The sequence below is a fragment of the Rhinatrema bivittatum genome, chromosome 2, assembly GCF_901001135.1.
Source record: "Rhinatrema bivittatum chromosome 2, aRhiBiv1.1, whole genome shotgun sequence".
Lineage (NCBI taxonomy): Eukaryota > Metazoa > Chordata > Amphibia > Gymnophiona > Rhinatrematidae > Rhinatrema > Rhinatrema bivittatum.
Genome location: NC_042616.1, coordinates 395,902,892 through 395,928,729, shown reverse-complemented (window position 1 = coordinate 395,928,729; position 25,838 = coordinate 395,902,892). Strand labels below are relative to the sequence as shown.

Sequence of the window (25,838 nt, the reverse complement as noted above, 5' to 3'; positions counted from 1 at the left end):
TACTGCTTTTCTGTACTACCTCCGACTTAATTTCGTGGCGCTATTAAGTTGGAGGAACAAAAAGGGGACCATTTAAAACAAAATGGCACATTTTAAAAATGGACGCTGGTTAATTAGGCATCCCTTTTCCTAACCGGCTGACAGCCAACCTCTCCTGGGCGCCCACTGCCATGGAGGAACTAGGGGCGCACAATTTCCCCTAGTGCCTCCTTTTTAGCATGGTAGCTGATTTAAATATTAAATCGGGCACCCCCGAAGAAGTCGATCGGCGTGAGTTGGGAGAGCGAGCGCTCAATCATGAGCACCCGTTTTCCCTGCTCCGCTATTGCATCAGCCTGTTTGAGAAGAGAGTCACTGTGGTACCATGCGATTTTGAATTCACTGTTACTGCTTACCATTTCTGTAGTGCCACGAGGTGTACACAGCACTGTACAGATACCAACCCTGCTCCATGGAGTTTACAATCTAGTTCAGGCACACAGAAAAAAAAAAAACCAAATAATTTCTAGCAATCAGTATTACAGTAAAAGAAGTTTAACGTGAGAGGGTCAGAATCCGAAAGAGTCTGAGGTTTCTAGATTTTAAAAAAGTGATCTCAAATTAGTGGGTCTTTGAGCAGGTATTTGAACATGTCCAGAGAAGGAGCACGATGCACCACTGTTCCCAGCACAGAGTCTGGAGCTAGCAATGGAGGAGCAGCTTGCCTGGCAAACGAAGGTCACCAGGAGGGATGCAGAGGTTTAGAGAGGAAGAGGTAGCGTGGAACCCAGTGGTGATTCCGTGCTGGGTTCTGGTGGCCAGAAAAAAAAAAAACGCAGGTCCCCCCCCAAACAGCTGCACCTAGCTGCGTCAGAACTGCAGCACGGTCTCTACTCCCGCTTTTGCAGGACCTGGTGAGTCCTCTCGCCACCGCAGCCCCTGCTCTGAGCACGTTCTCTCTGGGCCCTCTGACCAGCTGATCCGAGCGGCGGCATTCATCCCACACTGCTGCCACACTGCCCGACACTGTTCCAGTGCTCTGCTGAGACCCCCGCGACTCGGACGCCTGTCCTGCACGGCAAAGAGCTGTTTCTCCCTGTTCCTGATGAGAATGGCTGATCAGGAGTGGGCCCGCAGCGGCGATTTTTTTTTTTTAAATACTGAACCCAGAGCTGCTTCTTTTGCACACTTTCCCTAAGAATTCATAAAGCATTCCCGTTTACACACAACACAAAATTGGGAATAATCTGGTCCCCCTGACGCAACCCTGGTGCGAAACACGGCCAGGTCATCGGGGGTTCTTCGTTTATACAATACTATATACTGGTGATTTTTACACTGTGCGCAATTGATGTGTGCATATGCAAAATAAAAAAAACCCTTGTGCTAACTGTTATTGCTCAGTATAATTTCTGCCACACATTATTTTGCTGCTACTTGCCTACAGGTGTGTGCTGTTTACTCCGCCCTCTCTCTGAACTCTTCAGGAATAAACATCTCTTGGCGTGTATGCTCTTTGGAATATATTGCAGCACCCTCTGGTGCAGCGGTGAATAAGATTGGGACCACCTAGGACCTCACATCTCACCACTTCTGTTTTAGTTCTCCGACCTTCCTGTGCGCCACACTAATACTATGCACAGCAGGCTGGACTGCTGTAGCATAAGAGTATTGTTGGCCCATGATTGCTTCCCGTTAGAAATGTGCTGTCACCGAGGCCTCCATTTCCCTGTGATGGATATTTTGCTTTCTGGGTTTCCTCTCTCCTCTGTATGCAGACCTTCACTTCCCAGTAAATGGAGGGCCCTTGGTGGATAGAGTGAGCTGAGCGTTCCAAAGGCTGATGATGAATACAAATTATAAAGCAATTACCTAAAACAAACCTCAGCGCAGAACAAAACAATAGAATATTAGAGATGTTTACTTTTGTATTCTAATAATGCTACAGTTTCATCACTAGTTGTGTGTGTACTGAGCCTGCAGACGATTTACACAAGCCTCTAGCTAGGGTAGCGCGTCTGGTGTGGCAAATTTCCTGCATACAACTGCCCTGGGCACCTCCAATTCTGGCCCCGCTGTAACCAAATGTAACCACAACACTTATATCGCTGTAAAAGACCACAGAGCAGAACCATTATTTATTTATTTATTCACTTTTTGTATACCGATATTCTTGGAGGCTTCATATCGGTTTACATCAAAATCAAACAGTAATACATAACATAATCAAACTAGTGTACAATCTTACAGGCATTTAAAACATTTAAAATAATATTAGAAATAAATCTATTAAAATTAGTATCAAAGAACTCAAACTGCACATAAGATAATAATTAGATATGATAAACAAGATAACTAAGAATACAGTAAATAAATTAGAGTAAAACAAAATAAAATAGATAAAATAAAATAGAATAAAACAAATCCAGGGAATGATTCTGACTATGAGAATGTTTGTTCGAATAGCCATGCCTTGAGTTTTTTTCTTAAATGATTATGGGTGTGACTCGAGCCTTAAGTCTAAAGGTAATGTATTTCATATTTTGCTAAGAATAGAGCTCTGTCTCGGACAGTGTTTAAATGAGCTGATTTTGGCACAGGTCCAAAATAGAAAAATCCACAAACCTCTCAAAAATCTTCCATATCTTTCACTGGTAATCTGTGAGGACCACCAAAACACATTTCCAAAAACTCCCACATTTAGATAGTCCCTCACCAGAGAGCTTCTTCCTCAAGCCTCTCTGCAAGAGCTTGGAAGTGAGCATGCTCACCCTCCTTATATAGGGCAGGACACATCCCCAAAAGGGGAAGGTCAAAATAGGGGGAGGGACCCAAGATGCTAAAATCTCCCAAAAGTTGCAAAATTTGGAAATGTTTATTGTGGATTGCTAAGCTCCCAACACATGTGCATTTGCAAGCACTGCTTTCCACCACCTAGTGAAGAGCCCTGATGTCAGGCCCTATGCGCGTGTCTTGATTTTAGGTGGTCATGCAGGGATTTGAAGCTGCTTTTAAAAGCGTTGGGACTGATGTAGTTGAGACAGTCAAGTTGCACCTCTGTTCATGCTTAATGAAGCTAAGGTAGAACTAGCTGGTTAAGTTGGAAAACCCTGGCGAAGCATAGAGATTATGTGCCAAGACATTGTGTCGAATGACCATTCTGTGAAAAGCCTGGAGGAAAATACTTTTGTTTTGCAGTCCTGAGTAAGCTGCATTAAATAACTTTGACACCAAGCTATTAAACTGGTTGGCAGCTAACCTTTTCTTAAAAAGATGTCTTTTTTAAGACTGGCTATTTTTGCTTTGTAAAATATGATCACACATCTTTGAATAGTCTGTTAAAATTTGTTGCCTTTTAATTTAATTTGAAGGAGGAGACCTATGTGATCTGGAAAGCTCATGTACTGCTGCATCTATTTTATTTTTGTTGTTCTGTGAGGGAGTATACAAAAGACTCCCTCAAACCATTTTAAAATACAGGCTAGAGTCATCTGCCCATGTCTGCCTTAAGGCACAGACCCGCAAAGGATTCTGGGTCCTGGGAGAATCCCTTCCTAACAGTATAAAGGATCAGGGCCCAGAAGAGTTAGGAAGGCCCTGGGGAGCTGCTTTGAGTCCAAGGTATGCACATACGGAGGCTTCTAAGAAAACTAGAAAGTTATGGGTTAGGAGGTGATGTCCTTTCGTGGATTACAAACTGGTTAAAAGACAGGAAACAGAGAGTAGGATTAAATGGTCAATTTTCTCAGTGGAAAAGGGTAAACAGTGGAGTGCCTCAGGCATCTGTACTTGGATCAGTGCTTTTCAACATATTTATAAATGATCTGGAAAGGAATACGATGAGTGAGGTTATCAAATTTGCGGATGATACAAAATTATTCAGAGTAGTTAAATCACAAGTGGATTGTGATATATTACAGGAGGACCTTGCAAGACTGGAAGATTGGGCATCCAAAGGGCAGATGAAATTTAATGTGGACAAGTGCAAGTTGTTACATATAGGGAAAAATAACCCTTGCTGTAGTTACACGATGTTAGGTTCCATATTAGGAGCTACCACGCAAGAAAAAGATCTAGACATCATAGTGGATAATACTTTGAAATCATCAGCTCAGTGTGCTGCAGCAGTCAAAAAAGCAAACAAAATGTTAGGAATTAATAGGAAAGGAATGGTTAATAAAATGGAAAATGTCATAATGCCTCTGTATCGCTCCATGGTGAGACCGCACCTTGAATACTATGTACAATTCTGGTTGCCACATCTCAAAAAAGATATAGTTGCGATGGAGAAGGTACAGAGAAGGGCAACCAAAATGATAAAGGGGATGGAACAGCTCCCCTATGAGGAAAGGCTGAAGAGGTTAGGGCTGTTCAGCTTGGAGAAGAGACGGCTGAAGGGGGATATGATAGAGGTCTTTAAGATCATGAGAGGTCTTGAACGAGTAGATGTGAATCGATTATTTACACTTTCAGATAATAGAAGGACTATGGGCATTACATGAAGTTAGCAAGTAAATTTAAGTCTACTCAGAGAAAATTCTTTTTCACGCAACGAACAGTTAAGCTCTGGAATTTGTTGCCAGAGGATGTGGTTAGTGCAGTTAGTGTAGCTGGGTTCAAAACATTTTTGGATAAGTTCTTGGAGGAGAAGTCCATTAACTGCTATTAATCAAGATTACTTAGGGAATAGCCACTGCTATTAATTGCATCAGTAGCATGGGATCTTCTTGGTGTTTGGGTACTTGCCAGGTTCTTGTGGCCTGGTTTGGCCTCTGTTGGAAACAGGATGCTGGACTTGATGGACCCTTGGTCTGACCCATTATGGCAATTTCTTATGTTCTCATGGCAATGGAATGGATAATGCCTTACCAGAGGATCTTAAATTTCGCTGTGGGGTATGAATATGTAACGCTGCGTTTAGCCATTCAGTTTTTTCACTGTATATGGTTTTATATATTAACATCACATACTTAAAATGAATTCCAATAACTTTATTATAAAACCCAGCAACTCCCACCTATGACCTTGATCTAAAAATCAAGGCACAGTAACATAGATAACATTTATACAATTATAAGGATCATTTGGCCAGGAGGAGTACCTCTGCTCTCTTCTTTCCAAGCTTGCTGGGGGAGCTCAGTGATTGAGTAATATTTATATGGTTCCTGCTCCATGCATCCTCTGTCTACTGGATTCTCCACCCTCACCCAAGGTCTGAGTAAACTACTTGATCTCATCATATCAATAATTCTTTCTTGCGTCATGATTGCTGCAAAGTTAAGGGTATGTGCCACTGTTACCAACTAACCTCGTCAGGTTATGAAAGAATCTTGTTTGATCTCATTGTCCAGCCAGCAGCTTGTTTGCACAGCTCTGGAGACCATTTCTTGCATTGTTCTCAGGCCCATGATATCATATTGGCCTATTCACTCTACTTCATCATTAATATAACATAAGATATGCCATACTGGGTCAGACCAAGGGTCCATCAAGCCCAGTATTCTGTTTCCAACAGTGGCCAATCCCCCAAACATTAGATAGATCACACGCTACTATTGCTTATTAATTACCGTCATAGCAGTTTATGGATTTATCCTCTAAGAACTTATCCAAACCTTTTTTAAACCCAGTTACACTAACTGCTGTAACCACATCCACTGACAATGAACTCCAGAGCTTAACTATGCTCTGAGTGAAAAATAATTTTCTTCGATTTTGCATTAAATGAGCTGCTTGCTAACTTCATGGAGTGCCCCCTGGTCCTTTTATTATCTGAGAGAGTAAATAACCAATTTACATTAACTTGTTCAAGTCCTTTCATGATTTTGTGGATTTCTATCATACCCCCCCCCCGCCCCTGTCTTCTCGTCTCCAAGCTGAACAGCCCTTTCTTCAGCCTTTCCTCATAGGGGAGCTGTTCCATGCCCCTTATCATTTTGGTTGTCCTTCTCTGCACTTTCTCCAGTGCAGCTATATCCTTTTTGAGGTGCGGTCTCACCATGGAGCAATACAGAGGCATTATGACATCTTCTGTTTTATTTTCCATTCCCTTCTTAATAATTCTAACATTCTGTTTGCTTTTTTGTTTAGCACAGCACACTGAGCGGACAATTTTAATGTATTATCCACTATGACACCTAGATCTCTTTCATTGGGGCCGATGCAAAATGCCCTGAAAGCGGGCACTGAACACACAGCGCCCTCTTTCTTAACTCGCCCCCAGGCACCCCTCCTGGGGGCTTCATGCAATATTTAAATTAGGAGTCACATTGTCAAGGAGGCGCTAGAGTCACTTGCACATCCCTAGCGCCTCCTTGAAAACGGGAGTCTGCGAGTGGTCGGCTGTCTGCCGGTTTAGAAAACGGACGCCAACTTTATCAGCGTCCATTTTCCTAATCAGCATGCAACCAGGGGTTCAGGAAACAGATGCTTGTTAACTGAGCGTCCATTTCCTGAACTCAACTGCCAGCACTTTAAAAAAAAAAATTTTTTTTAAATTTGTTTTAAGATTTTATTCCTCCTACATAATATCGCATGTGATGAGCGCTATTAGTTTCACTGCACATTGGACACATTATATAGGCGCTAATCGCCTATACAACGCGAGTCCAACTGCGGGTTAAACAGTGAGCTCAGCTAAGCGCAGAGTATTGCATCAGCCCCAATAATGTATGCACACAAGCTGCACCCTGCCCAAACTACCCTCCTCCTCCAAAGATGATCTCCTCTCCACCCTGTGCACATGAGGACTCTTGTCTGTTCATGAGCTCGACAAGGAAGGGATCAGACATTGGGGTCCTCAGGGAGGATCGGACAGGCATCAGAGAGCCACGGGACTGAGGAGGGAGAGGTGTTTGGAACATTGAAAGCCTTTGAAAGGAAAGGGAAAGGATGCACATGAGAGGAATGGAGGGAGTGAAGGAGGATGAACATTGGTGTTCCGAGGTGGTGGTGGGGGATATGACGGACAGCAGTGCCCCACGGGAGAGAAGGGGAATAGAATTGGTGATTAAGGCATTGGATTTAAGTTTGTGGAGGGAGGGGCGGCACCAACAGGACCTACGGATGGCAAAAAAAAAAATGCAATCCATCATTGACTTTAGACATCGGGTTCCTATTATCGTAGCATCACACTGATTTTTAAAACCAGTACTGTTTCCAATAACCAAGCAGAGCATAGTATGTGATAGCAGATTTTAGGCCAGACCTGGATTTCTGACAACCCCATCCTGATTCTTTCTGGAACCTGCAGAACTGAGTTTAATGAGCAGAATTAGAAACTACAAATACCACTCTGGATATAAATTCAGAACCAGCACTAGCCTAAAAGCCTTTCTCCTGGAACTGGGTAACTTGGCATCTCTACGTTTGCATTCATAGATTATTTTTCAGTTTGTAGTAAACCTCCTTTCAGGTTCTCTTTGACAGGGGGGGGCACCTATGCTCCGTTTCCTTTCAGTTCTCTGCTCTCACGCATCAGTCTAACTTTTAGCAGCACGGGAGGGGGAGAGGGGATAAAAGTGGCATTTCTATAATAGTGCAGTCTGGGACAGTGTGCTGCCATGTTTAGGCAAAATGTTTGAAATGTGAGCATTTCCCCGCTACCTCTCCAACTCTTCCTGCTGACAGACAGAGGCTCTCCACTGCTGAAGTGTAAAATCATGGTGATTTCATGTTGATGGAACAGCAGCGACTGTCTCTAATGAATTGTTTAAAACTTTTTCTACTAGCTACACAATAAATGCATATTTGTGATTCAGTAAATGGGACAATGCGGACCACAAATAGCCAAACCTGTGTGGGATATACCATGGCATTTACTGCCAACTGTTTTGTTTTTTTTCCCCCCCGACAGAAATGAATCCTTGAGTGGGACGTACTCTCGTTATTGTTTATACCATGAAGGTGCTTAGAGCTTGTCACAGAGGAGAACAATATAAATTTGGAAAAGCCGTAATTCATATTTTTGGTCCATTTGAAAGCTGCTAGTTGAGTGACGCTGGGCTTCCTCTGTATTGTGAAGGGAGCAGTGGGCCAGGATGTGTGTACATGCAGTGCCTGTCACTGTGGTGCTGGTCAGCGTATGCTGACGTCCTTGCAGGAAGTCCCTTGTCATGTAGAGCTGGCATCAAATGTGAAACCGACAGGAGGAGTGGGGGGAAAAGTGGAGAATCAGAACATAGGGGTGCTTGGAGGTTCATGGATTATTTGGAGGGGACCAGTGAACAGCTGTACTCTTGAGGTCCCCACTTTTTGGACATTTGTCTGTAAATTCACCAACGCTTTAATTGGTTTTTGAGTTAAATAAAGTGTATTTAAAAAAAAGACAAATATTTTAATTAAAAATGTCAAAAGCAAGGGAAAATATGTAATGAAGATTTTCCTCATTTCCTTTAAGATCTCTCTGGGAGGATGGGGGGAAGGGAGTACAGAATTTGAGTATGAAAACAACTCAGCCAGGCCAGGGCATTGTTCAAGACAACAAAAAAATGTCCTTTTACAAGGGAAAATATAGCAACTTGGTTTCAGCAGTTAAAACAATCAGAGCTTCAGTTCAGCTTTATAGAAGATAAAAAAAAAAAAGAGGCTTTGCCTACAGTAGGCCTGTCACAGGCTAGGCAGACCACGAGTGATGACCTGAATAAAGGCTCCAACAGGCGTCAGTTTTATGCTTAGCCCAATCTGGGTACAGGATCTGTGCAGGATGCCTGGCTGGGACCTCTGGGGTTTCTTACTACAGATGCCTGGGGGGGGGGGGGCTTTAGCCAGGTATCCCTGTTACACTTTTATCGGTTGTCAGTTGACTAGCCCGCTCCCAATCAATGGACCTTGGAAAATGTAATCAGATAAAATCTTTGCCCAAATATTCTTTGTCAGAAGGATATTCTGCTGCAGGTTGGTGGGGCTCGTAGCACTGAGGGTGGGGACTGGGATGGATGACCTAGAAGATAACATACTGGAAAGGAATTTTCAAAGTCATTTCCGGGGGGGGGGGGGGGGAGGGGGCAGGGGTAACTTGGCCTCTCTGAAAATTGCTTTCGGTCAATCCGGCTAAAGCTGTACGAAGGGGATGGGATGGGGTGGGAGGGGTTTCCTTAGTTCGCATACTTGTAGCTGGATTGAGGGGGAGGCATTCCCAGGGTTGGTTTTGTGGGGCATCGGAAGAGAAGGCGGCTACATTGTATTTTCAGATCTACGTAGGAATTATACACACAGGAAAAGCAGGTGCATAGTCTGTGGTTCCTTTGTACCTGTGGACAATTATCAGAGGGAAAATGCGCACGGACCCCCCCTTTGAAAATTAAGCATGCTGTACTTTGCGCCCTGGCGGACATTTTGAATTTTGTACCCACGAAGCACAACTGTTTTAGTTTGGTTAGGTTTTCATGATTTCACATTTCAATTGCACTTAGTGCAGTGCATGTTGAGGAAAGAGAGAGTAAGAACCTTTATTTTGCTTGTACCAGTGCTATGTATGTTCTTCTAACCCTCTTTTTCTGAGTTTCTGCTGGATTACTTGAGTACAGTGTTCAGTTATTATTATTTTGTTTTTATTTATTAAATTTATATACCACATATAGTCAAAACTAATAAAAGCCTCTTAAAATATTAAATATCCATAATTACATAAACAAAATCAAGTCACATATCAGTATAATATAAAACTGACATAAAAGTGCTGCAAAACCCAAGATATGAAGAAACCACATCCTGGTGAGTTCCACCTAACAGACTCACATCTCCTTAGAAAGTAGCCAGGTAATAATTGACACAGAACTTAGCCTTAAACAACACATATCACTGAAAGTCAGAGAAGGCTATGCCAAACTTATGGTCCTCAGGAGGCTGAAACCGCTACTAACCCAGAAACATTTCAGGACAGTCCTACAAGCACTTATCTTCACAAGTACAGACTACTGTAACACTATTTCTGGGATTACTGTATTCAACAATAAGACCACTACAAGTCCTACAAAACTCTGCCGCCAGAACACTCACTGGCAAGAGCAAAAGAGACCACATTACTCAAACACTGGCCGAACTACACTGGTTACCAATACAGCAGAGAGTGCAATTTAAAACATTTTGCATAATTCACAAACTAATCAATGAAGGTAAAGCTGACTGGTTAAACACAGCGCTACGCTTACATGTACCCCAAAGAAAGCTGAGATCAGCCAATAAAGCTCTACTAACCATCCCCTCGGTAAAGACAGCGAAACTAACACAAGTTAGAGAGAGAGAGAACTATTTTTGGCTGGTCCAACATTATGGAACACATTGCCACTAGAGACAAGATTACAGTGTGATCCAAAAAGCTTCAAAAAAGTTTAAAAACCTGGCTATTCAGAAAAGCATTTCACAATGAGAAAGGAGAATGAAAAACACAGAACAAGGTTACCTAGAAGCGTGGTCCCACATTTTTTCATTTTATACTCAATAATTATGTTAGAGAACTCCAGTTTAAACACAACTCTTGTATGATTACCCTATTAATCATATACGTGGACTACATCCATGCCACCTATCTTATAACTTATTGTAATGGCACTTTTGTAGATACCTTTGTAACCGAACTAAATATATGTGCCTATATGTAAACCATTGTGATGGTGCATTATTAAATGACGGTATATAAAAGATTTTAAATAAATACATTATGAAATTTTAAGTAATTTAATTCTGATTTAGTTGACAGTGATAAATCATTCCACAGCTGAGGTGGCTACAGAGTGAAATAATGACCTGAAAGGCATTCTTCTGTTACAAAATGCTATTTTTTTGAAAATCATTCAGCTGATTTAGCAAAGCAAGAATCTTCTTATAAAAAGAGAAGCAAACCTAATACATTATGGAGTCAGAATATTATACCCTCTCTCAGGGGGCTGAACTAGTAAATATCTAACTATCTTAAATGATTCCTTATTAACATTTTAGCAAACCTAATAGATTTAGAAATTGATTCCTTTTTCTTCTCAATAGTAAACTTCTATTCTTATTGTTCAATTCTGTCCAACACATCTGATCAGAAATAAGACAAGTGTTTTTTTCACTGGAGCTCCAACCACTGGATATCTCTTTTCATAGCTTGGAGTTTATTTCCATACCATGGCAAAGACTGTCTACACTTTTGAAACCACTTTAAGGGGTCAAACTCATAGAAAATCATAAAATTGACTCATTCCATTGCTTAATTAAATAATCTATGCCAGCTTCTGAATCTGGGGGAACCAACTATCACTTCAGTCACCAAACTGCTTCATATCTACATAACCAATACAAGATCAGCATTAGGTGCAACAACATTGATGGTTTACAAACGGGATTTCCACTCCAACTTGCAACCATTAGTGGCAGTCAGCACAGGGCCTGTGAGCATTCAGAGACCCTGCACCCTCCTCCTGCACAGACTTCTTGTTAGATTGGAAACCTGTTTAGAGGCCCTTGAGCATGCATTGCGGCTGCTGCTTTCCAGTTTTGATGAGTGGGTTAATAGAGTGAGGATGTGGGAGGGAAGTGGGGAATAGAGGTATGTAATTTTATTTTGGTCGTCTGGGTAGTGTGCATTTTCTAGGGTTAAAATGGGTTCATATTGGGTAAAAAGTTGTGAAGCGCTGACCTATATGTTAGAATCTGGTAATGGGGAGATTGCAACCCATCTGCTTGCTTTTCCCAGCTGCCTCAGTGGTCAACTCCACAAGTCACCACAATCCACCTCGGGCCTCAGCTGCTCCCACCCTACATACTTCAAGCCACTGGCCATGTACCATGGAGTATGCAGGCTTCTTTTTTTATCCTATGACTCCACTACATTTGTTCTTCTTTATGGAAATCTTCCCCAATCGTATTCCCTACTAACACCAACTCCACTTTTCTCATTCCCTACATTCTTTAACTCATCTTATCTGCATTGTCCACTGCTTTTGAACTTCAAAGTTTTCTTCCTCTCATCCAGCCATCTCCACTCTTTCTGATAGCATCTCGTCCTTGTTGCTGTCGTCACACTTCTACCTCTCTTCTACACAGTCTCCTGCTCCTCCTCCTACTCTCAGCTGCAGATATCACACCCAATCCTGGTCCTTGAGGCAGCTTTCACCCCATCAGAGCATATCAAACCATTAACCTTCCAATCTTATTACTATTTCCCATCTCCCTCTCTCTTCTCTTCCATTCTCTTGCTTCCTGCAGAATATCCACTCTATTTCCAAGAAGCTTGCCTATATTCATGACTTCTTTATCTCTCATACTCATTTTCTTGCCTTGACTGAGATTTTGCCTTCCTCTGAGGACTCTGCTTCAGTTGTTGCTCTCTGTCATGGAGGTTATCTTTTTTTCCATATATCTCACATACTAGGCCAAGGTGATGGTGGTGGACTGCTGCTCTTCCCCTTCTTCAGGTTTTAATCCATTCTTCCACTTCAAATCCACTCTTTATGTTCCTTTGAGGCCCACTCCATCTGCCTATTCATCCCACTACCTCTCCAGGTAGCTGTCATTTATCGACCTCCCGAGACATCCCTCTCCTTTCTAATTGACTTTGATTCCTGACTTTATTTCTTCCTAGACCCATCTTTCGCTTCCCTTATTCTTAGTGACTTTAACCTCCATGTTGATGACCACTCTGACTCTTGTGCCTCAAACTCCTTTCCTTAACCTCCTCATTTGATCTCCAGATCTGCTCTACTGCCCCTACTCACAAGCACAGCCACTAGCTTGACCTAGCCCTTTCTTCCAATTGCTGTCTCTCAGTTTTTCCTTTTTTCTCAATCATCTGATAACTTTCACACTAAACCACCCTCCCCCCACAGTCATATCCAGTCACCACCAATACCTTCAGAAATCCCAGGCTGTCAACCCTTGCATCCTCTCCACTACTATTTCCTTTCTCCTTTCCTCCCCTACATTGTGATTCAGTGGACGAAGCAATTTCTTCTTACAACACTATATATTCCTCTGCTTTAGACACTCTTGCTCTTCACCTTACCTGATCTGTAAGGGGCACCAATACTCCAGGGCTTGGCTCACCCCCAGAATTTGCTTCCTATATTCTTGTGCCTGATCTGCAAACCTTCTTTGGCTAAAATCCTATTCCTGTGCAGACTTCATACCTTTCAGATTCCTGCTGACCTCCTTCCAGTCTGCTATTGCACTTGACAAGCAAGACTACTATGTCCATCTGATAAATTCTCTTGTGTTTATTCCTTTCAGTCTTTTTGCCACATTCGATTCCCTCCTTAAATTTCCTTCGTCTCCTACCCCTCCTTTACTGTCTGCCCACGCTATGGCTGATTACTTCCATCAAGTCACAGTGGAGGATACTGTCTATCTTCTCTCCTCCTCCAAATTCACTACTTGTTCCACTATCACCATTCCCACCCAGTTCTTCAGCTCTGTTTCCATTGCAGTCTTTCCTTCCATTTGTCACATCCTCAATCTATCACTTTCCACTGTTACTGATCCTGCTGCCTTCAAACATGCAGTGATGATCATACCATTCCTCAAAAATCTCTCACTGGTCCCTGCCTGCCCTGCCAGTTACTGTTCCATCTCCCTCTTCCCTTTTGCTTTCAAAGTACCTGAATGTGCTAATCACCATCGCTGTCTTGACTTTCTTTCATCTCAAGCCATTCTTGATCCACTCCAGTCTGGTTTTCACTCTCTACATTCCACAGAAACAGTACTTGCCAAAGTCTCCAATGACCTGTTTATGGCTAAATCCAAACAGGAGAATTTTCAAAGGAAAATGAAAATGTAGCACAGTTAAGACTAATCGGAAAAAGTTCTTTTTCACTCAACGCACAATTAAACTCTGGAATTTGTTGCCAGGGGATGTGGTTAGTACAGTTAGTGTAGCTGTGTTTAAAAAAGGATTGGATAAGTTCTTGGAGGAGAAGTCCATTACCTGCTATTAATTAAGTTGACTTAGAATATAGCCACTGCTATTACTAGCAACAGTAGCATGGAATAGATTTAATTTTTGGGTACCTGCCAGGTTCTTATGGCCTGGATTGGTCAATGGCCACTGTTGGAAACAGGATGCTGGGCTTGATGGACCCTTGGTCTGACCCAGTATGGCATGTTCTTATGTTCTTAAATGTAACATACTGTAGGGTAGATGGCTACAGTAGATTATACGATTTAACTGATAATCTGATGTACAAATTAGTTTTAAGGGCGTAGTTGCTTACATTTTCTCACTCCTAGAGGAATCTGAACCTGAACAGAGCTCTGATTTTGGAACCTCTGGTCAGGAGGCTGGAGAGAAGTATTTTCTAGAGAAACACCGTGCTTTGAATTAAGACCCCTTAACCAAGGCTAAATGATAGTGGACAAAGTGGTGAGCACATTGTAAGTGGGGATGCAAGGTGGTCTGTGCAAGGAAGAAGAAAACAGAAACTCAGATTATGCTGCCAATGAAGCAACTATCCCCCATCTCTGACAAAAAGAGGTCCAAGAGGAAAGTTGAACTATGTAAAAAATCTGAGAAACTACAAACTGGGAGTAGAATGACAAATTGGTCATCCTTCCCCAAGAGAAAATAAACAAAACCAAAACATTCTTTGGATTGTAATGTTTTCTTAAATGTTTCCTTATTTTCTCCCCCCAAATTCAGTGGGTTTCACTGGGTTCTTTTTATGACTTGGGATATACCACTGACTGAACTCCATGGCCTTATCATTCTCTTTTTTTTTGTTGTTGTTGTTGTAATTGCTCTACGAGAAGGACAAAATAAGTCCTTGCTGACTATGCAGGAAATTGTTTCAGCATCAGGGCTTACTTTGTAGACAGAAAGGAAGTGGAACTGTGGAGGGGGTGAGAATGGGCAGAGCCAGGGCTAGGTTTGAACTGTGCAAAGGGGTAGGACTAGGGACAGGTGTACACACCTGAATCAAAGCTATGTGGCTGCCCTTGTCTCAAAGAAAGCAGCTCTGCTTCCTCCAAGGTCCGAGGGGGCCATAAGTGATCCATACAACCTTTAGCTCTGTTCGGTTTCCTCAAGTGAGCCAGAACTGATATGCCCTGCCAGCTCTGCTCCGCTTTCTCTGGTCCCAGCTCTGCTCCGTTTTCTCTGGTCCCAGCAGAGACCTTGGAGGAAGCAGTAGTGCCATTCATCAAGACCAGGGTCGAAGCCTTGGCAATTGGCACTCCTGCTCACAGCTTTCAAACTTGTGATTATTCAACCCCTTTTTGTGTCTGTTCTTAGCTCTGCAGTGTCTGCTTCCATATCACCCCTGTTCCCTCCAATACAGGAAGAGATGTGGTGGGGATGGAGGGAGGGGGGAACAAGAGGGGAAGGGCTGAATTGGAGAGCAGAGTGGCTGTTGTCTTCTCTGTGTGCTTCAGGCTCACCTCCTCTTCCCCAGAGGTTGCCTGGCGGGGAGGGACGGGAGCAGAAAAACTCCTGCAGCTCTGCCTCTTAAGCCTGAAAAGAAGTGCCGGAACTGCGTTCCACCCCATTCCCTCTCAAATTATCCCCGTTCAGCATGATACCTCCCCATTAAGGCATTAAAACGCAGTAGAGAGTAATTTTCTGGAAGGGGGGGGGAGGGGGCGGGCTTCCAATTCAGCAAGGACTGGGATCTGCAGCCCTAAGCCTTTATTCAGAAATGCCTGGGGATTTCACCCCCCTTCCCCCCCCCCCCCCCCGTTTTATTTCCCTTCACAAGTGGTTTAGCCCAGTCATGACAATAGTCCTCCGCTCTGGGGGGGGGGAGAGAGAGGTCATGCACCAAAGCTCCTTCTGGAACCAAGCAATCAGGGGCCCTGAATCCAGCACCTGTGTATTGCTGTTGCAGGATGATGGTGCCTTCCTTCTCTCAAGAAGCTGAAACGCTGCCTCCAGGAGAGTAGCTCTTAAGCAGAGCTCAACAATTCATTTGTGAAGCCGTGCTAGTGTAATGCCAGCACTACTAAGTGGTGTTTTTCTTGTTGGACATTAATGAGCCGTAATAGAGCATGGCCAGCAGTTGCTTTCATTCTGTGTGTGCATTTAAAGAAAATAATAGCTTATTGATGTGTTTAACAAATCCTAAAGTGCCGGATTTACAAAATTAACTGCACAAGAGAAAACAAGAAGAGTAGACTGTGATCTGATTTCTACTCTACATTGCATTGCAATATTGAACGCTAGATGCAGTGCTTTATATAATTCCAGGAAAAAAACATTGTCTAGTTCATCTATTGACTAATTTTATACCATGTCTTTCTTTTTTTTTTTGATAACATTTTGTAAGCTTCCCTGGAAAAGGCACCATATGGGAAATGAAATAATAAAATAGACATGATGCGGTCTTCATTCTTCCTGTATTCAAAGTCAGGGTTTACTCAGAATCCTAGCAAATGTTCTACAACACAGCCTTGCTTTGCTCCCATAACATTCTATTGACTTTAAGCAGTACTGTGCACCCCCAAAAATAAATGTTTTGAGTTGCTTAATAGAAAGGCATCCTTTCTACTTCTTATATTGATGTTATAATGTGATTTAACTAACATGTACTTATCTGAAATCATCAGCAAAAACAACCAGAAAAGTTATTTCCATGTTTAACTTGCAAGGGAAAAAAAGCTATATTAGGCATGGTTATTTCTTTGTGCTAATAAGGTGCTGTGAGCCTGTGACATGTCTGCTTGTTTTTGCTTTTACTTTGTGTTGATCCCAGTTGCCTTTAACCAGGCCATCCTGTCTATGACACATTGTATTTATCTTCTTGGTTATCATAGAAGACCATCAGATGACAGTCACTATCAATCTTAATGAGACGGGGCTGCGTTTTTGAACAGATGGCCTAAAGATCAGTGGCGTAGAATCCCTGCGCAAACACACTCATTTATATAAACCCTAGCAAGAAGGTTGTGTGCTTGGGAGCAACCACTTCATGTTTGCAGAATGAATGAGCCCTTGGACATCACTAAAATTTCTGGTGCTGGTAATCTGTAATTTATTCAAACCTGCCACTGTATCTGAGGCTAATGTCAAGTAAATCTTTAAGGACTGCAAGGGTGATACGGGAAATAATATACTGGGAAGCCTGACATTGGTGGCAGGGAAAATGGTAGGAGCTATTGTTAAGAACAGAATTATTAGGAATATGGATAGCAAAGACTTAATGGGGACGAGCCAACATGGATGGAGACAGTCCAGAGGGTGGCTACTAAAATGGTCCGTGGTCTTCATTGTAAAGTCTATGGGGGATAGACTTAAAGATCTAAACATGTATACCCTAGAGGAAAGGTGAGATAGGGGAGATATGATAGAGACATACAAATATCTCAAAGGGTTCTATGCACAGGAGGTGAGCCTCTTTCAATGGAAAGGAGGCTCTAGAATGAGAGATCATGAGATGAGTTTGAAAGGGACTAGACTCCAGAGAAATTTTAGGAAATATTTCTTTGCAGAGAGGGCGGTGGATGTGTGGAACAGCCTCCCAGAGGACGTGGTGGAGACACACACAGTATCTGAATTCAGGAAAGCGTGGGATAAATACAGGGGATGTCTAAGAAAGTGATGAGAATTATAATGCTAAATTATTTGGACAGCTGGGCAGATTAGATGCGCCATTCAGCCTTTTCTGCCGTCATGTTTTTATGTTTCTATGATTCAGCATAAGGATGAACTGTTATCAGTCTTTTAGAATTTTTTAAAGATGTGAATAAACATTTAGACAAGGGTGAGCCAGCTTATACAGTGTATCTGGATTTTCAAATGGTGTTTGATAAAGTCCCTCATAAAAGACTCCTTGGTGCCATTTTCAACATGATGGCGCCGAACCCAGAGCCCTAGGTGATACTCTGGTCTTTACTAAATCACCAGGGATCGTAAGTTAATAAAGGGGAGAGTTGGGGGGAAACCATTTTTATTTATAATGGGGGTGGGGTTTGGGGAAGACCCAGGAATGGGTGACAGTACATTTATTTTTTCAGATTTGCACAACTTGGGCAGCATCTAAGGACAGCAGCCCCAGGATTTGGGCCACCGTGTTCTGTGTTGAGGGGGCAGATAAGCCATGGAATTTTCTCTGGCGGCATTTTACTGCTGGGGAAAATACCGCGGGATTGACAAAGCTTACTGCTTGGTACTGTAGCTTTGGAAATCCCACACTATTTTCCCTTCCGGGACAATACCATGGCTTAGTAAACTGTCCCCTATGTTTTTACGTGAGCAACGGATGATGAAGTGGCTTTCCCACAGGATTTGACTCCTGATTTCTCACTTTTTTAGCATGCTGTTCTAATCACAAGACTACTCCTCTATTCCTAGTATTAGGACTAGGAGAAATTTACATTTATTAAAATGTATTAAATCACTTAACACAAAGAGCCTAAGCAAGGTACATAAAATCATTCATATCCAAAATGATGAACAATTCAAAGATATATTACAACACATAATTTATAAAGTTTCTTGAGTTCAATTAATGCCTAGAGGATAATCTCATGCAAGTATCACAAACATAAATATTGAATCCCTTGAGTTCCATCAGTGCCTCGAAGGATAGGCTCAGAATGATACAAGGACCATTGTTCTTATAAATAAGCCTGCCTGTGAAGGAATGTCTTCAGGAGACCTCAGAAAGTCTTTAAACACACACTATCATAATTCTACAAGACGTGAACTACCACAGAAAAAGCACATCCTCTGATCACTGAGGGGATGTCAATAGCCCTCTCTGTGAAGACCTTAACAGACAAGATGGCTGATACAGTTTGGGGAGGGTATTGGACCATGGACAAGACCCAGAATTAATCAATTTAAAAACAGTCATTCCTATTTTATATGCCATCCGCTGTGCCAGTGTAGACTCATAAGAGTAGGTGTAATGTGCTCATTATGTTCCACACCACTGATGAGACACGCAGCAGCATTCAAAAGAAGATCTAGGAAACTAACTGCTATCAGATTTAAAATACATTTAAGAACATATTTCTGTCAATCAAAGAACAGTTAAACTCTGGAATCTGTTGCCAAAGAATGTGATCAAGGTTAACAGAATAGCTACATTTAAAAAAAGGTTTGGGCCAGTTTCTGGAGGATAGGTCTGCAAACAATTATTAGATAGCATAGGGTGTCTTCTCCTTTTATTTCAGGGAGTATACAACATGGCAAGACTTTCCTATTAGTATCTGCAGGGTACTTTTGAAGTGACCTGGACTGGCCACTGTCAGAGACAGAATGCTTGACTGAATGAACCATTGGCCTGACTCTTCATGACATTTCTTTCTTTCTTTAGAAATTTTATATACCGTCGTTCCATGTAAAAATCACAATGGCTTACAAAGTGACATTCATAGTTATAACTCAACAAACAGACAAACAAAGATTGGATGCAGGAGTGGATTTTATAGCTGGGCATAAACATCTATCAAGTTAAATTTTCTAGTACATATTAAATTGATCTAGTACATATGGCAATTAAAGATAGTTTTCACATCTTACTCTGTGGGTTGTTTTGAAGAATCTCGCATTCTCTTGTTTGATTTATTCTTCATGATTCTATTATTATCTTTTGTCCTTCTTATCTTAAGAGGTTCTGTATAGGGATGTGCAATCATTTTTCCTGAATTAGGCAATGTCAACGAAATTGTCTAATTCGGAATGGTTTGGGAGAACCGAAAAACGATTGATTTTTTCAGAAATTTTGGGGAAAATTCATTTTTTAGTTAGTGCGCGCTAATGGAAGTTAGCGCGCACTAACCTGAAAATCAGGGCCCCTGAAAAAAAAAACCCCAATCCACGGGAAAACCAAAATTCCCGCGGGGAGGGTGGCCCAAAACGAAGCCCGACTTAAAAGTTTTACCCGAAGCACATCTCTGTATATTCTGATGTTTTTAAGTTAAATTATATGCGTTTTGAATAACCATGTTTTTAATTCACATTTAAATCATTTTCTGTCTGGTAAAATATGTAGTGACCCAGGCTTAGAATTCCAGAGCTTTGGACCAGCTATGGAAAACACTCGATCTCTTATTTGCGTCAGATGTGTGCTCCGTATTGTGGGAATAGTCAGTAGTCCTTTATTTTGAGATCTTAGTATTCGCTGAGGATTGTAAAATTGTAGTGTCACTCCTAGCAAGCCAATATTATTGGAATGAATGATGTTGAAAATTAACCTTAATACTTTCTAGTATATTCTGGATTGTACTGGTAACTAATGCAGTGACATCAGTGAGGGTGTAATGTGATCATATTTCCTGGTTCCTAATAATATTTGTGCTGCAGCATTTTGTAATAGTTGTAATGTTTTTAAGTGGCTTGCTGGAAGACCTAGTAGTAAGTTACAGTAATCAAGGACTGAGAAGACTAGAATTTGCAATATAGTACAGAAGTCCGCAAAAATTAATTGTGGTTTCAACCGATGTAGTATAGGCAACTTGGCCTAGCCTGTCTTAATTAATTTACTGATATGCATTTTCATTGTGAGGTTCTCATCTAGTTGTACACCTAAATCCTGTACTTGATTTGAGGGATTCATTTGAAAATTACCCAGATCTAGGGCAGGTGGTTTAACAATCGATGGGTTTCTACTCAACCAAATTATTTCAGTCTTTTTACAGTTTAATGTTAATTTACATTGTGAAAGTTCATGTTGTATTCCTTTTATATAAGTAGAGAGTTATGACTCTGTATTTTCAAATGATCTGGAGAGTGGGATGTAAAACTATGTCAATAGCATACAAGAAGAAAGTTATTCCTAGATTTGTCAGTAATTTACATAGTAGGAGCGTGTAAATATTGAATAGTGTTGCTGAAAGGATTGAACCTTCAGGGACATCTTTATCACACTGGAAAGTATCAGATATATGGTTGCCCAGTTTGACTTGGAATGTTCTGTTTCATAGAAATGAAGAGAACCATCTGAAAACCCTGATGTTGATCCCAATGTTTTTCATCTGATGGTATAACAGGTTATGGTATACAGTGTCGAAGGCGGTTGTTAAGTCAATTATCACAAGACAATAAGATTTATCTGTTTCAAGTCCTTGTAAAACTGAGTCCATTAATTAGAGGAATAATGTCTCAGTTGAGTGATGTTTCCTAAATCCAAATTGATTTGCGGAGAAAATATTTTGATCTTCAAGGTGATTTACAAGCTGGGATAACACTGCTTTCTCAAAAACTTTTGCAAGAAAAGACAAGTTGGATATTGGATGATAGTTGTTCCAATCATCAGTTCTACCATTTTTATTTTTTAGGATCAGCTTTATCACAGCTTGTATTTACCCATTTGGATCAGTTCCTTCCGAGAGAGACAAGTTAATTAATGGTGTGATTGTCTGAGTGATAACACCCTGTACTTGTTTCAAGGAACTGGGTGCTATTGGGTCACGTGGATGAATGGCAGGTTTAATGTTAGTAATGATTTGACTAATTTCCAGTTTCAATACTCTGTCAAACATGGACCATTGGACAGATAGGGAATTGTGTTTTCAGCTTATTGATTTTGTCTAAGAATGTGTTGGCATATTCATTGCAAGCGGCCTTTGTGAAGTTGTAGTTTCTTGAGATGGAAGATGTCTGGTCTTTAATTAAATTTTTAACCACCTCAAAGAGCAGTTTAGAATTAAATATAACCCTGTGAATCGCTTAGCATAGTAACCTATTTTTGTTTTATTGGTTAGTGTACAGTATGTTGTAAGGAAAGATTTATATTTTATTATTTTATTTTTTTTATTTATTATTTTTATATACCGACATTCGATCTCAATTGAGATATCACACCAGTTTACATTCAGGTACTGTAGGTATTTCCCTATCTCCAGAGGGCTTACAATCTAAGTTTTGTACCTGAGGCAATGGAGGGTAAAGAGACTTGTCCAGGGTCACCAGGAGTGACAGCAGGACTCAAACCCTGGTCTCCTGGTTCATAGTCCACTGCTCTAACCAGTAGGCTATTCCTCCTTCCTAGGGATTCAGCAGATGGATATTTCCATCATTGTTTCTCTAATTTTCTAAGATTCTGTTTAGTGCTTCTTAATTCATCATTGTACCGGGGCTTATTATGTTTGGAGTTATTCTTTTTTTTTAATAGTTTTCGTCTGGACAGGACTAAGGTTTTCAGCTATGTCATTGACAGTTTTATCCTAGGATTCAAAAGCCAATGTGGAATTAGTTTTATTTACTTCATGGAGTTTATTTTCTATTGCTTCAGCAAGTACTTCCATCTCTATCTTTTTCCTGAATGTGAAAGTGTGCTTATCTATATTTTAATGGATTTGGTTGGTGATGGCAATTTCCGCCTTTATTAATTGGTAATCAGAACAGGGAAATATAGTGTGCAACGTATTGATTAGGCAAATTACTGGTATTCGCAAATACTAGGTCTAGAGTACAGGTGGCAAACTCTGGTCCTCGAGGGCCACAAACAGGGCCAGGTTTTCAGGATCTCCACAATGAATATGCATGAGAGAGATCTGCATGCTCTGCCTGCAATGTATGCAAAACTATCTCATGCATATTCATTGTGGTTATCCTGAAAACCTGGCCCTGTTTGTGGCCCTTGAGGACCGGAATTCGCCACCCCTGGTCTAGAGTGTGACCTGCTTTATGAGTGGCTTTTGAGACAAACTGTGACCATCCCAGGGCTTCTATTGCTTCTAAGAACATTTCACAGGCTAAGGTTCTCAGTGTTTTGTCCACTTAGAGGTTAAAGTCTCCTACAATTAATGTTCATTCTGATGATGGAAACACCTTGGCGAATAGTTCAGTCAGTGGTGAGCAATCGTTTTGTAGCATTTCTGGAGGACAGTAGACCACTCCTATGTTTAGTTGTGGTGACTTAAAAATTGCCACCTCATAGGGAGGATTAATCTCTACTTTGTACAGTACCAGCTTAAGGTCTTTTTTGCTAATTATTAATAAGCCCCCCACCTTTTCTTTTAGCTCTAGGAAAAATGAAATACATCATAGGGCAGGCAATTTGGTTTAGGAGAAAATTATCTCTGTCTTTTAGTTAAGGTTTAAGTGATACAGAAAATGAAGGGATTTAAGTCCTCTTGCAGGTCATTAATCAGAGGGATTTTTTTTTACATTGACTGAGCATTTAGTACAAGCAAGTAAACAATAAATAGGAAGGGGTAGTTGAAGAGTTTGTATTTATCTTAGGGTGGGACCGCTGGCTTGGAAGGCCCAATTGGCCCTGCTACTGCCGCTGTCTCCTCCAGTGGAGGCCAGGCAGGCTTCGCCGCCCTCACCATTGCCACCACGGTCTTATATTCTTAAATGCAGGTTGAATCAGGTAACTAGGGAATGCCCATTAAGATGAGTTGTAAGACCTCCGAAGGAGATAACAGATATCTGTTCATTTCTGTCAAATAAGCATTGATGATGGCATTACTATATGTTCAAGCTTCAAATGTGTGCTAATTAAACTATGGTTTTTAAATTAAGGTCTAGAAGTTCAGAGTACAATACCATAGTTTTACATAATATGTTAGTTGCAATTGAGCCTTATACAAGATGTACAGAATTCTAACCAGGCGTCTGTTTTGCTTTTCTGAGCTGAAAAGATATGGAAGTATGCTATTAAGTCATTTGGGATATTTGTGAGCTCAAGCAAGCGGTGATTTTGGGAAATGAGGCCTCTGACATTAGTAGTGCAAGCACCGCAGGACAGAAACCCCTTCTGTTGCTGTATAGTACTCATAAAAAGCCGCTCTTTATGTAAACTAGAGGTTTAACTTGTTACTATGGCACATTTACGCTGTTGCTACCAAATTAAGTCTAAATCTGAGGGATAATGCCACCATTATGTTCTTTCTAAACGCTGGTTTCTTTGTGTAAATAGAATAGTTAACCTGCTCAAGCTTCCTCCCTTGGCTGATCAGTATTTTTATCTTTCTCTTCTACAGTTCAACAGAAGAGCAGTTTCGTTGGCAAACACAAGGTACGGTGTCTTATAGGAAAGTCCATATTTATTCCTTTTCTTTTCCATGACAGTTGGTTCCTTTTCTAAAAGGGGCACCGGAGTAGATGGGAAGAGGGGAGGGGAGGGAGGGTTGGCTAGAGGAGAAGAAGGAAAATTGAAAATGGAATAAGAATTTAGTACCACAGCATTGGGTCAATCTAATTTTGTTTTATTATTTCAGGAAGGGGAGGGGACTTTGTAGACTCTAGCCTCCAGTGCAATTCTTTATTCATCCATGGCTTGCATTATCCCCACAGAGAAGTGGAAGTAATTGGCACTGGCACAAAAGCAGACAGAGTCAGGAGGTGGGGGATGTATTGTTAAGTCTTGATTTTTGATCAGAAGAGATGAATGCCTCTGCAATTTCTAAAACATGAAAGCTGTGGGCTTTACTTCTGTTTTTTTAATCTGTGCTCAATGCCAGTCTGGTTTCTTGATTGGCTAAGAATTTGTAATTGGTTGCTTTTCATTTTCCTCTTTCCTTTAACGTTTTCCTCACCTGTGTTCTTGTTACAGACGGTCAGAAGGATATTGAGGAGGAGCTGACTACTGGTTTAGAACTTGTGGACTCTTGTATTAGATCACTGCAGGAGTCTGGAATACTTGATCCCCAGGACTATTCAACTAGTGAAAGTAAGTCTCTACTTTTCTTTCACGACAGTAGATGCTGGAAAAAAAAATAGTTCTCCTTGTTGTTTTCTAAATAAGATGATAAGGGCACTCTTGCCCATACCCTGTATTTTTTATAATTTCTTTATTAATTTCCACATACATTTTAATCTCTTAAAGGTCACATTAATAAATTAATTGAGAGCCACAGGATGTGGAAAGAATAATCTATAAAAATAGGTTTGGAGCTCTGTAAACATCCCTCTTTGAGGCAGTGGTCTTCAGCCTGCTACTGTTTCAGCATCCATGTGGCTCCTGGTTAACCCCTTTCCTCCCATCCCTGGAAGAAGAGGAGACCATTCCCTTGAAGGAGCACCTGCACTTCCAAAGCTGCAGTCCTGTGAAACGCATGCTGCCTGCAGCCTCGGGCTGCAGACTGAAGTCCTGCGAGATTCCCACAGTTCAGTGGGGTACCACGGGGAGGGCTCCAACCTACAGCCCCCGATTACCCAGGTGCTTCACAGAGTTCGACCATCGGAGCTGTAGCAAGGGAAAGAGCTTCCACACATCCTTGACACCAACATCTAGTCTCGTTTCAAAAACGTATAACTTGCAGATAAGATACCTTACTGTGCAGAGACCGTTTCCAGGTGGTCGGAGGTAACCTATGTCGATGCAGTCTGTAGACAACCACATTTTTCCTTGTGAGTAAATCTGAACAGTAAGGCATTCAGTCATAAGTTATGTTTTTTGAAACTAGATAAAATGATACCGAAGTGCATGCACAACTTTCTCCACAGAAGTATTTATATTTACTCATAAGCCACCTTCAATTGGTATCTCATCAGGAAGTATACTAAACTGTAGGACATAAGGGAAAAGCATTTGTGCAATTCTGTAGTGCCATATGTTTCCACACACATTATTTTGTCAACTTGTGAAAAAGCCGAACTTGTGACTGAATGCTTTATTGCCTCAGGCCTGGCAGGGACCCCCGACTTTTGACTTTTTTTTTTTTTAAAACAAAATTTGAATATTGAATTATCCTGTTACAAGTTAGATTTTCTGAATGCAGATGGAAGGCTTAGAATGAGATTTAGCCAGGCCTGGATGTAGACATAGGCAACAACATAGGGTGTCACATTTTGAAAAGACCAAATACCCAAACCAGAGAGAAGCCTGCTCCTGTTTGCATAAGGGCTGTGAGCTGGTAGCACTTCAAAAGGGTGCCATTGTGTTACTCCAGCCTCCTCTCCACACCCTATGCTCCATTTCTGCCTGTGAGAGTCAAAATCTTAAATCTGGCTCTGGTTGAATGAGAGTTACAGATATCAACAAGTAGTGCTA

General features: G+C 41.3%; 1 protein-coding gene across 1 annotated transcript in view; it reads left to right on the top strand.

Moving 5' to 3' along the window:
* CTNND2 (catenin delta 2) overlaps positions 1-25,838 on the top strand; it is a 2,320,710-nt gene that overhangs the window by 1,082,846 nt on the left and 1,212,026 nt on the right. The window contains 2 exon segments of the mRNA XM_029590042.1: positions 23,827-23,861; positions 24,399-24,515. Of these exon segments, the coding sequence (XP_029445902.1) occupies positions 23,827-23,861; positions 24,399-24,515 (152 nt within the window).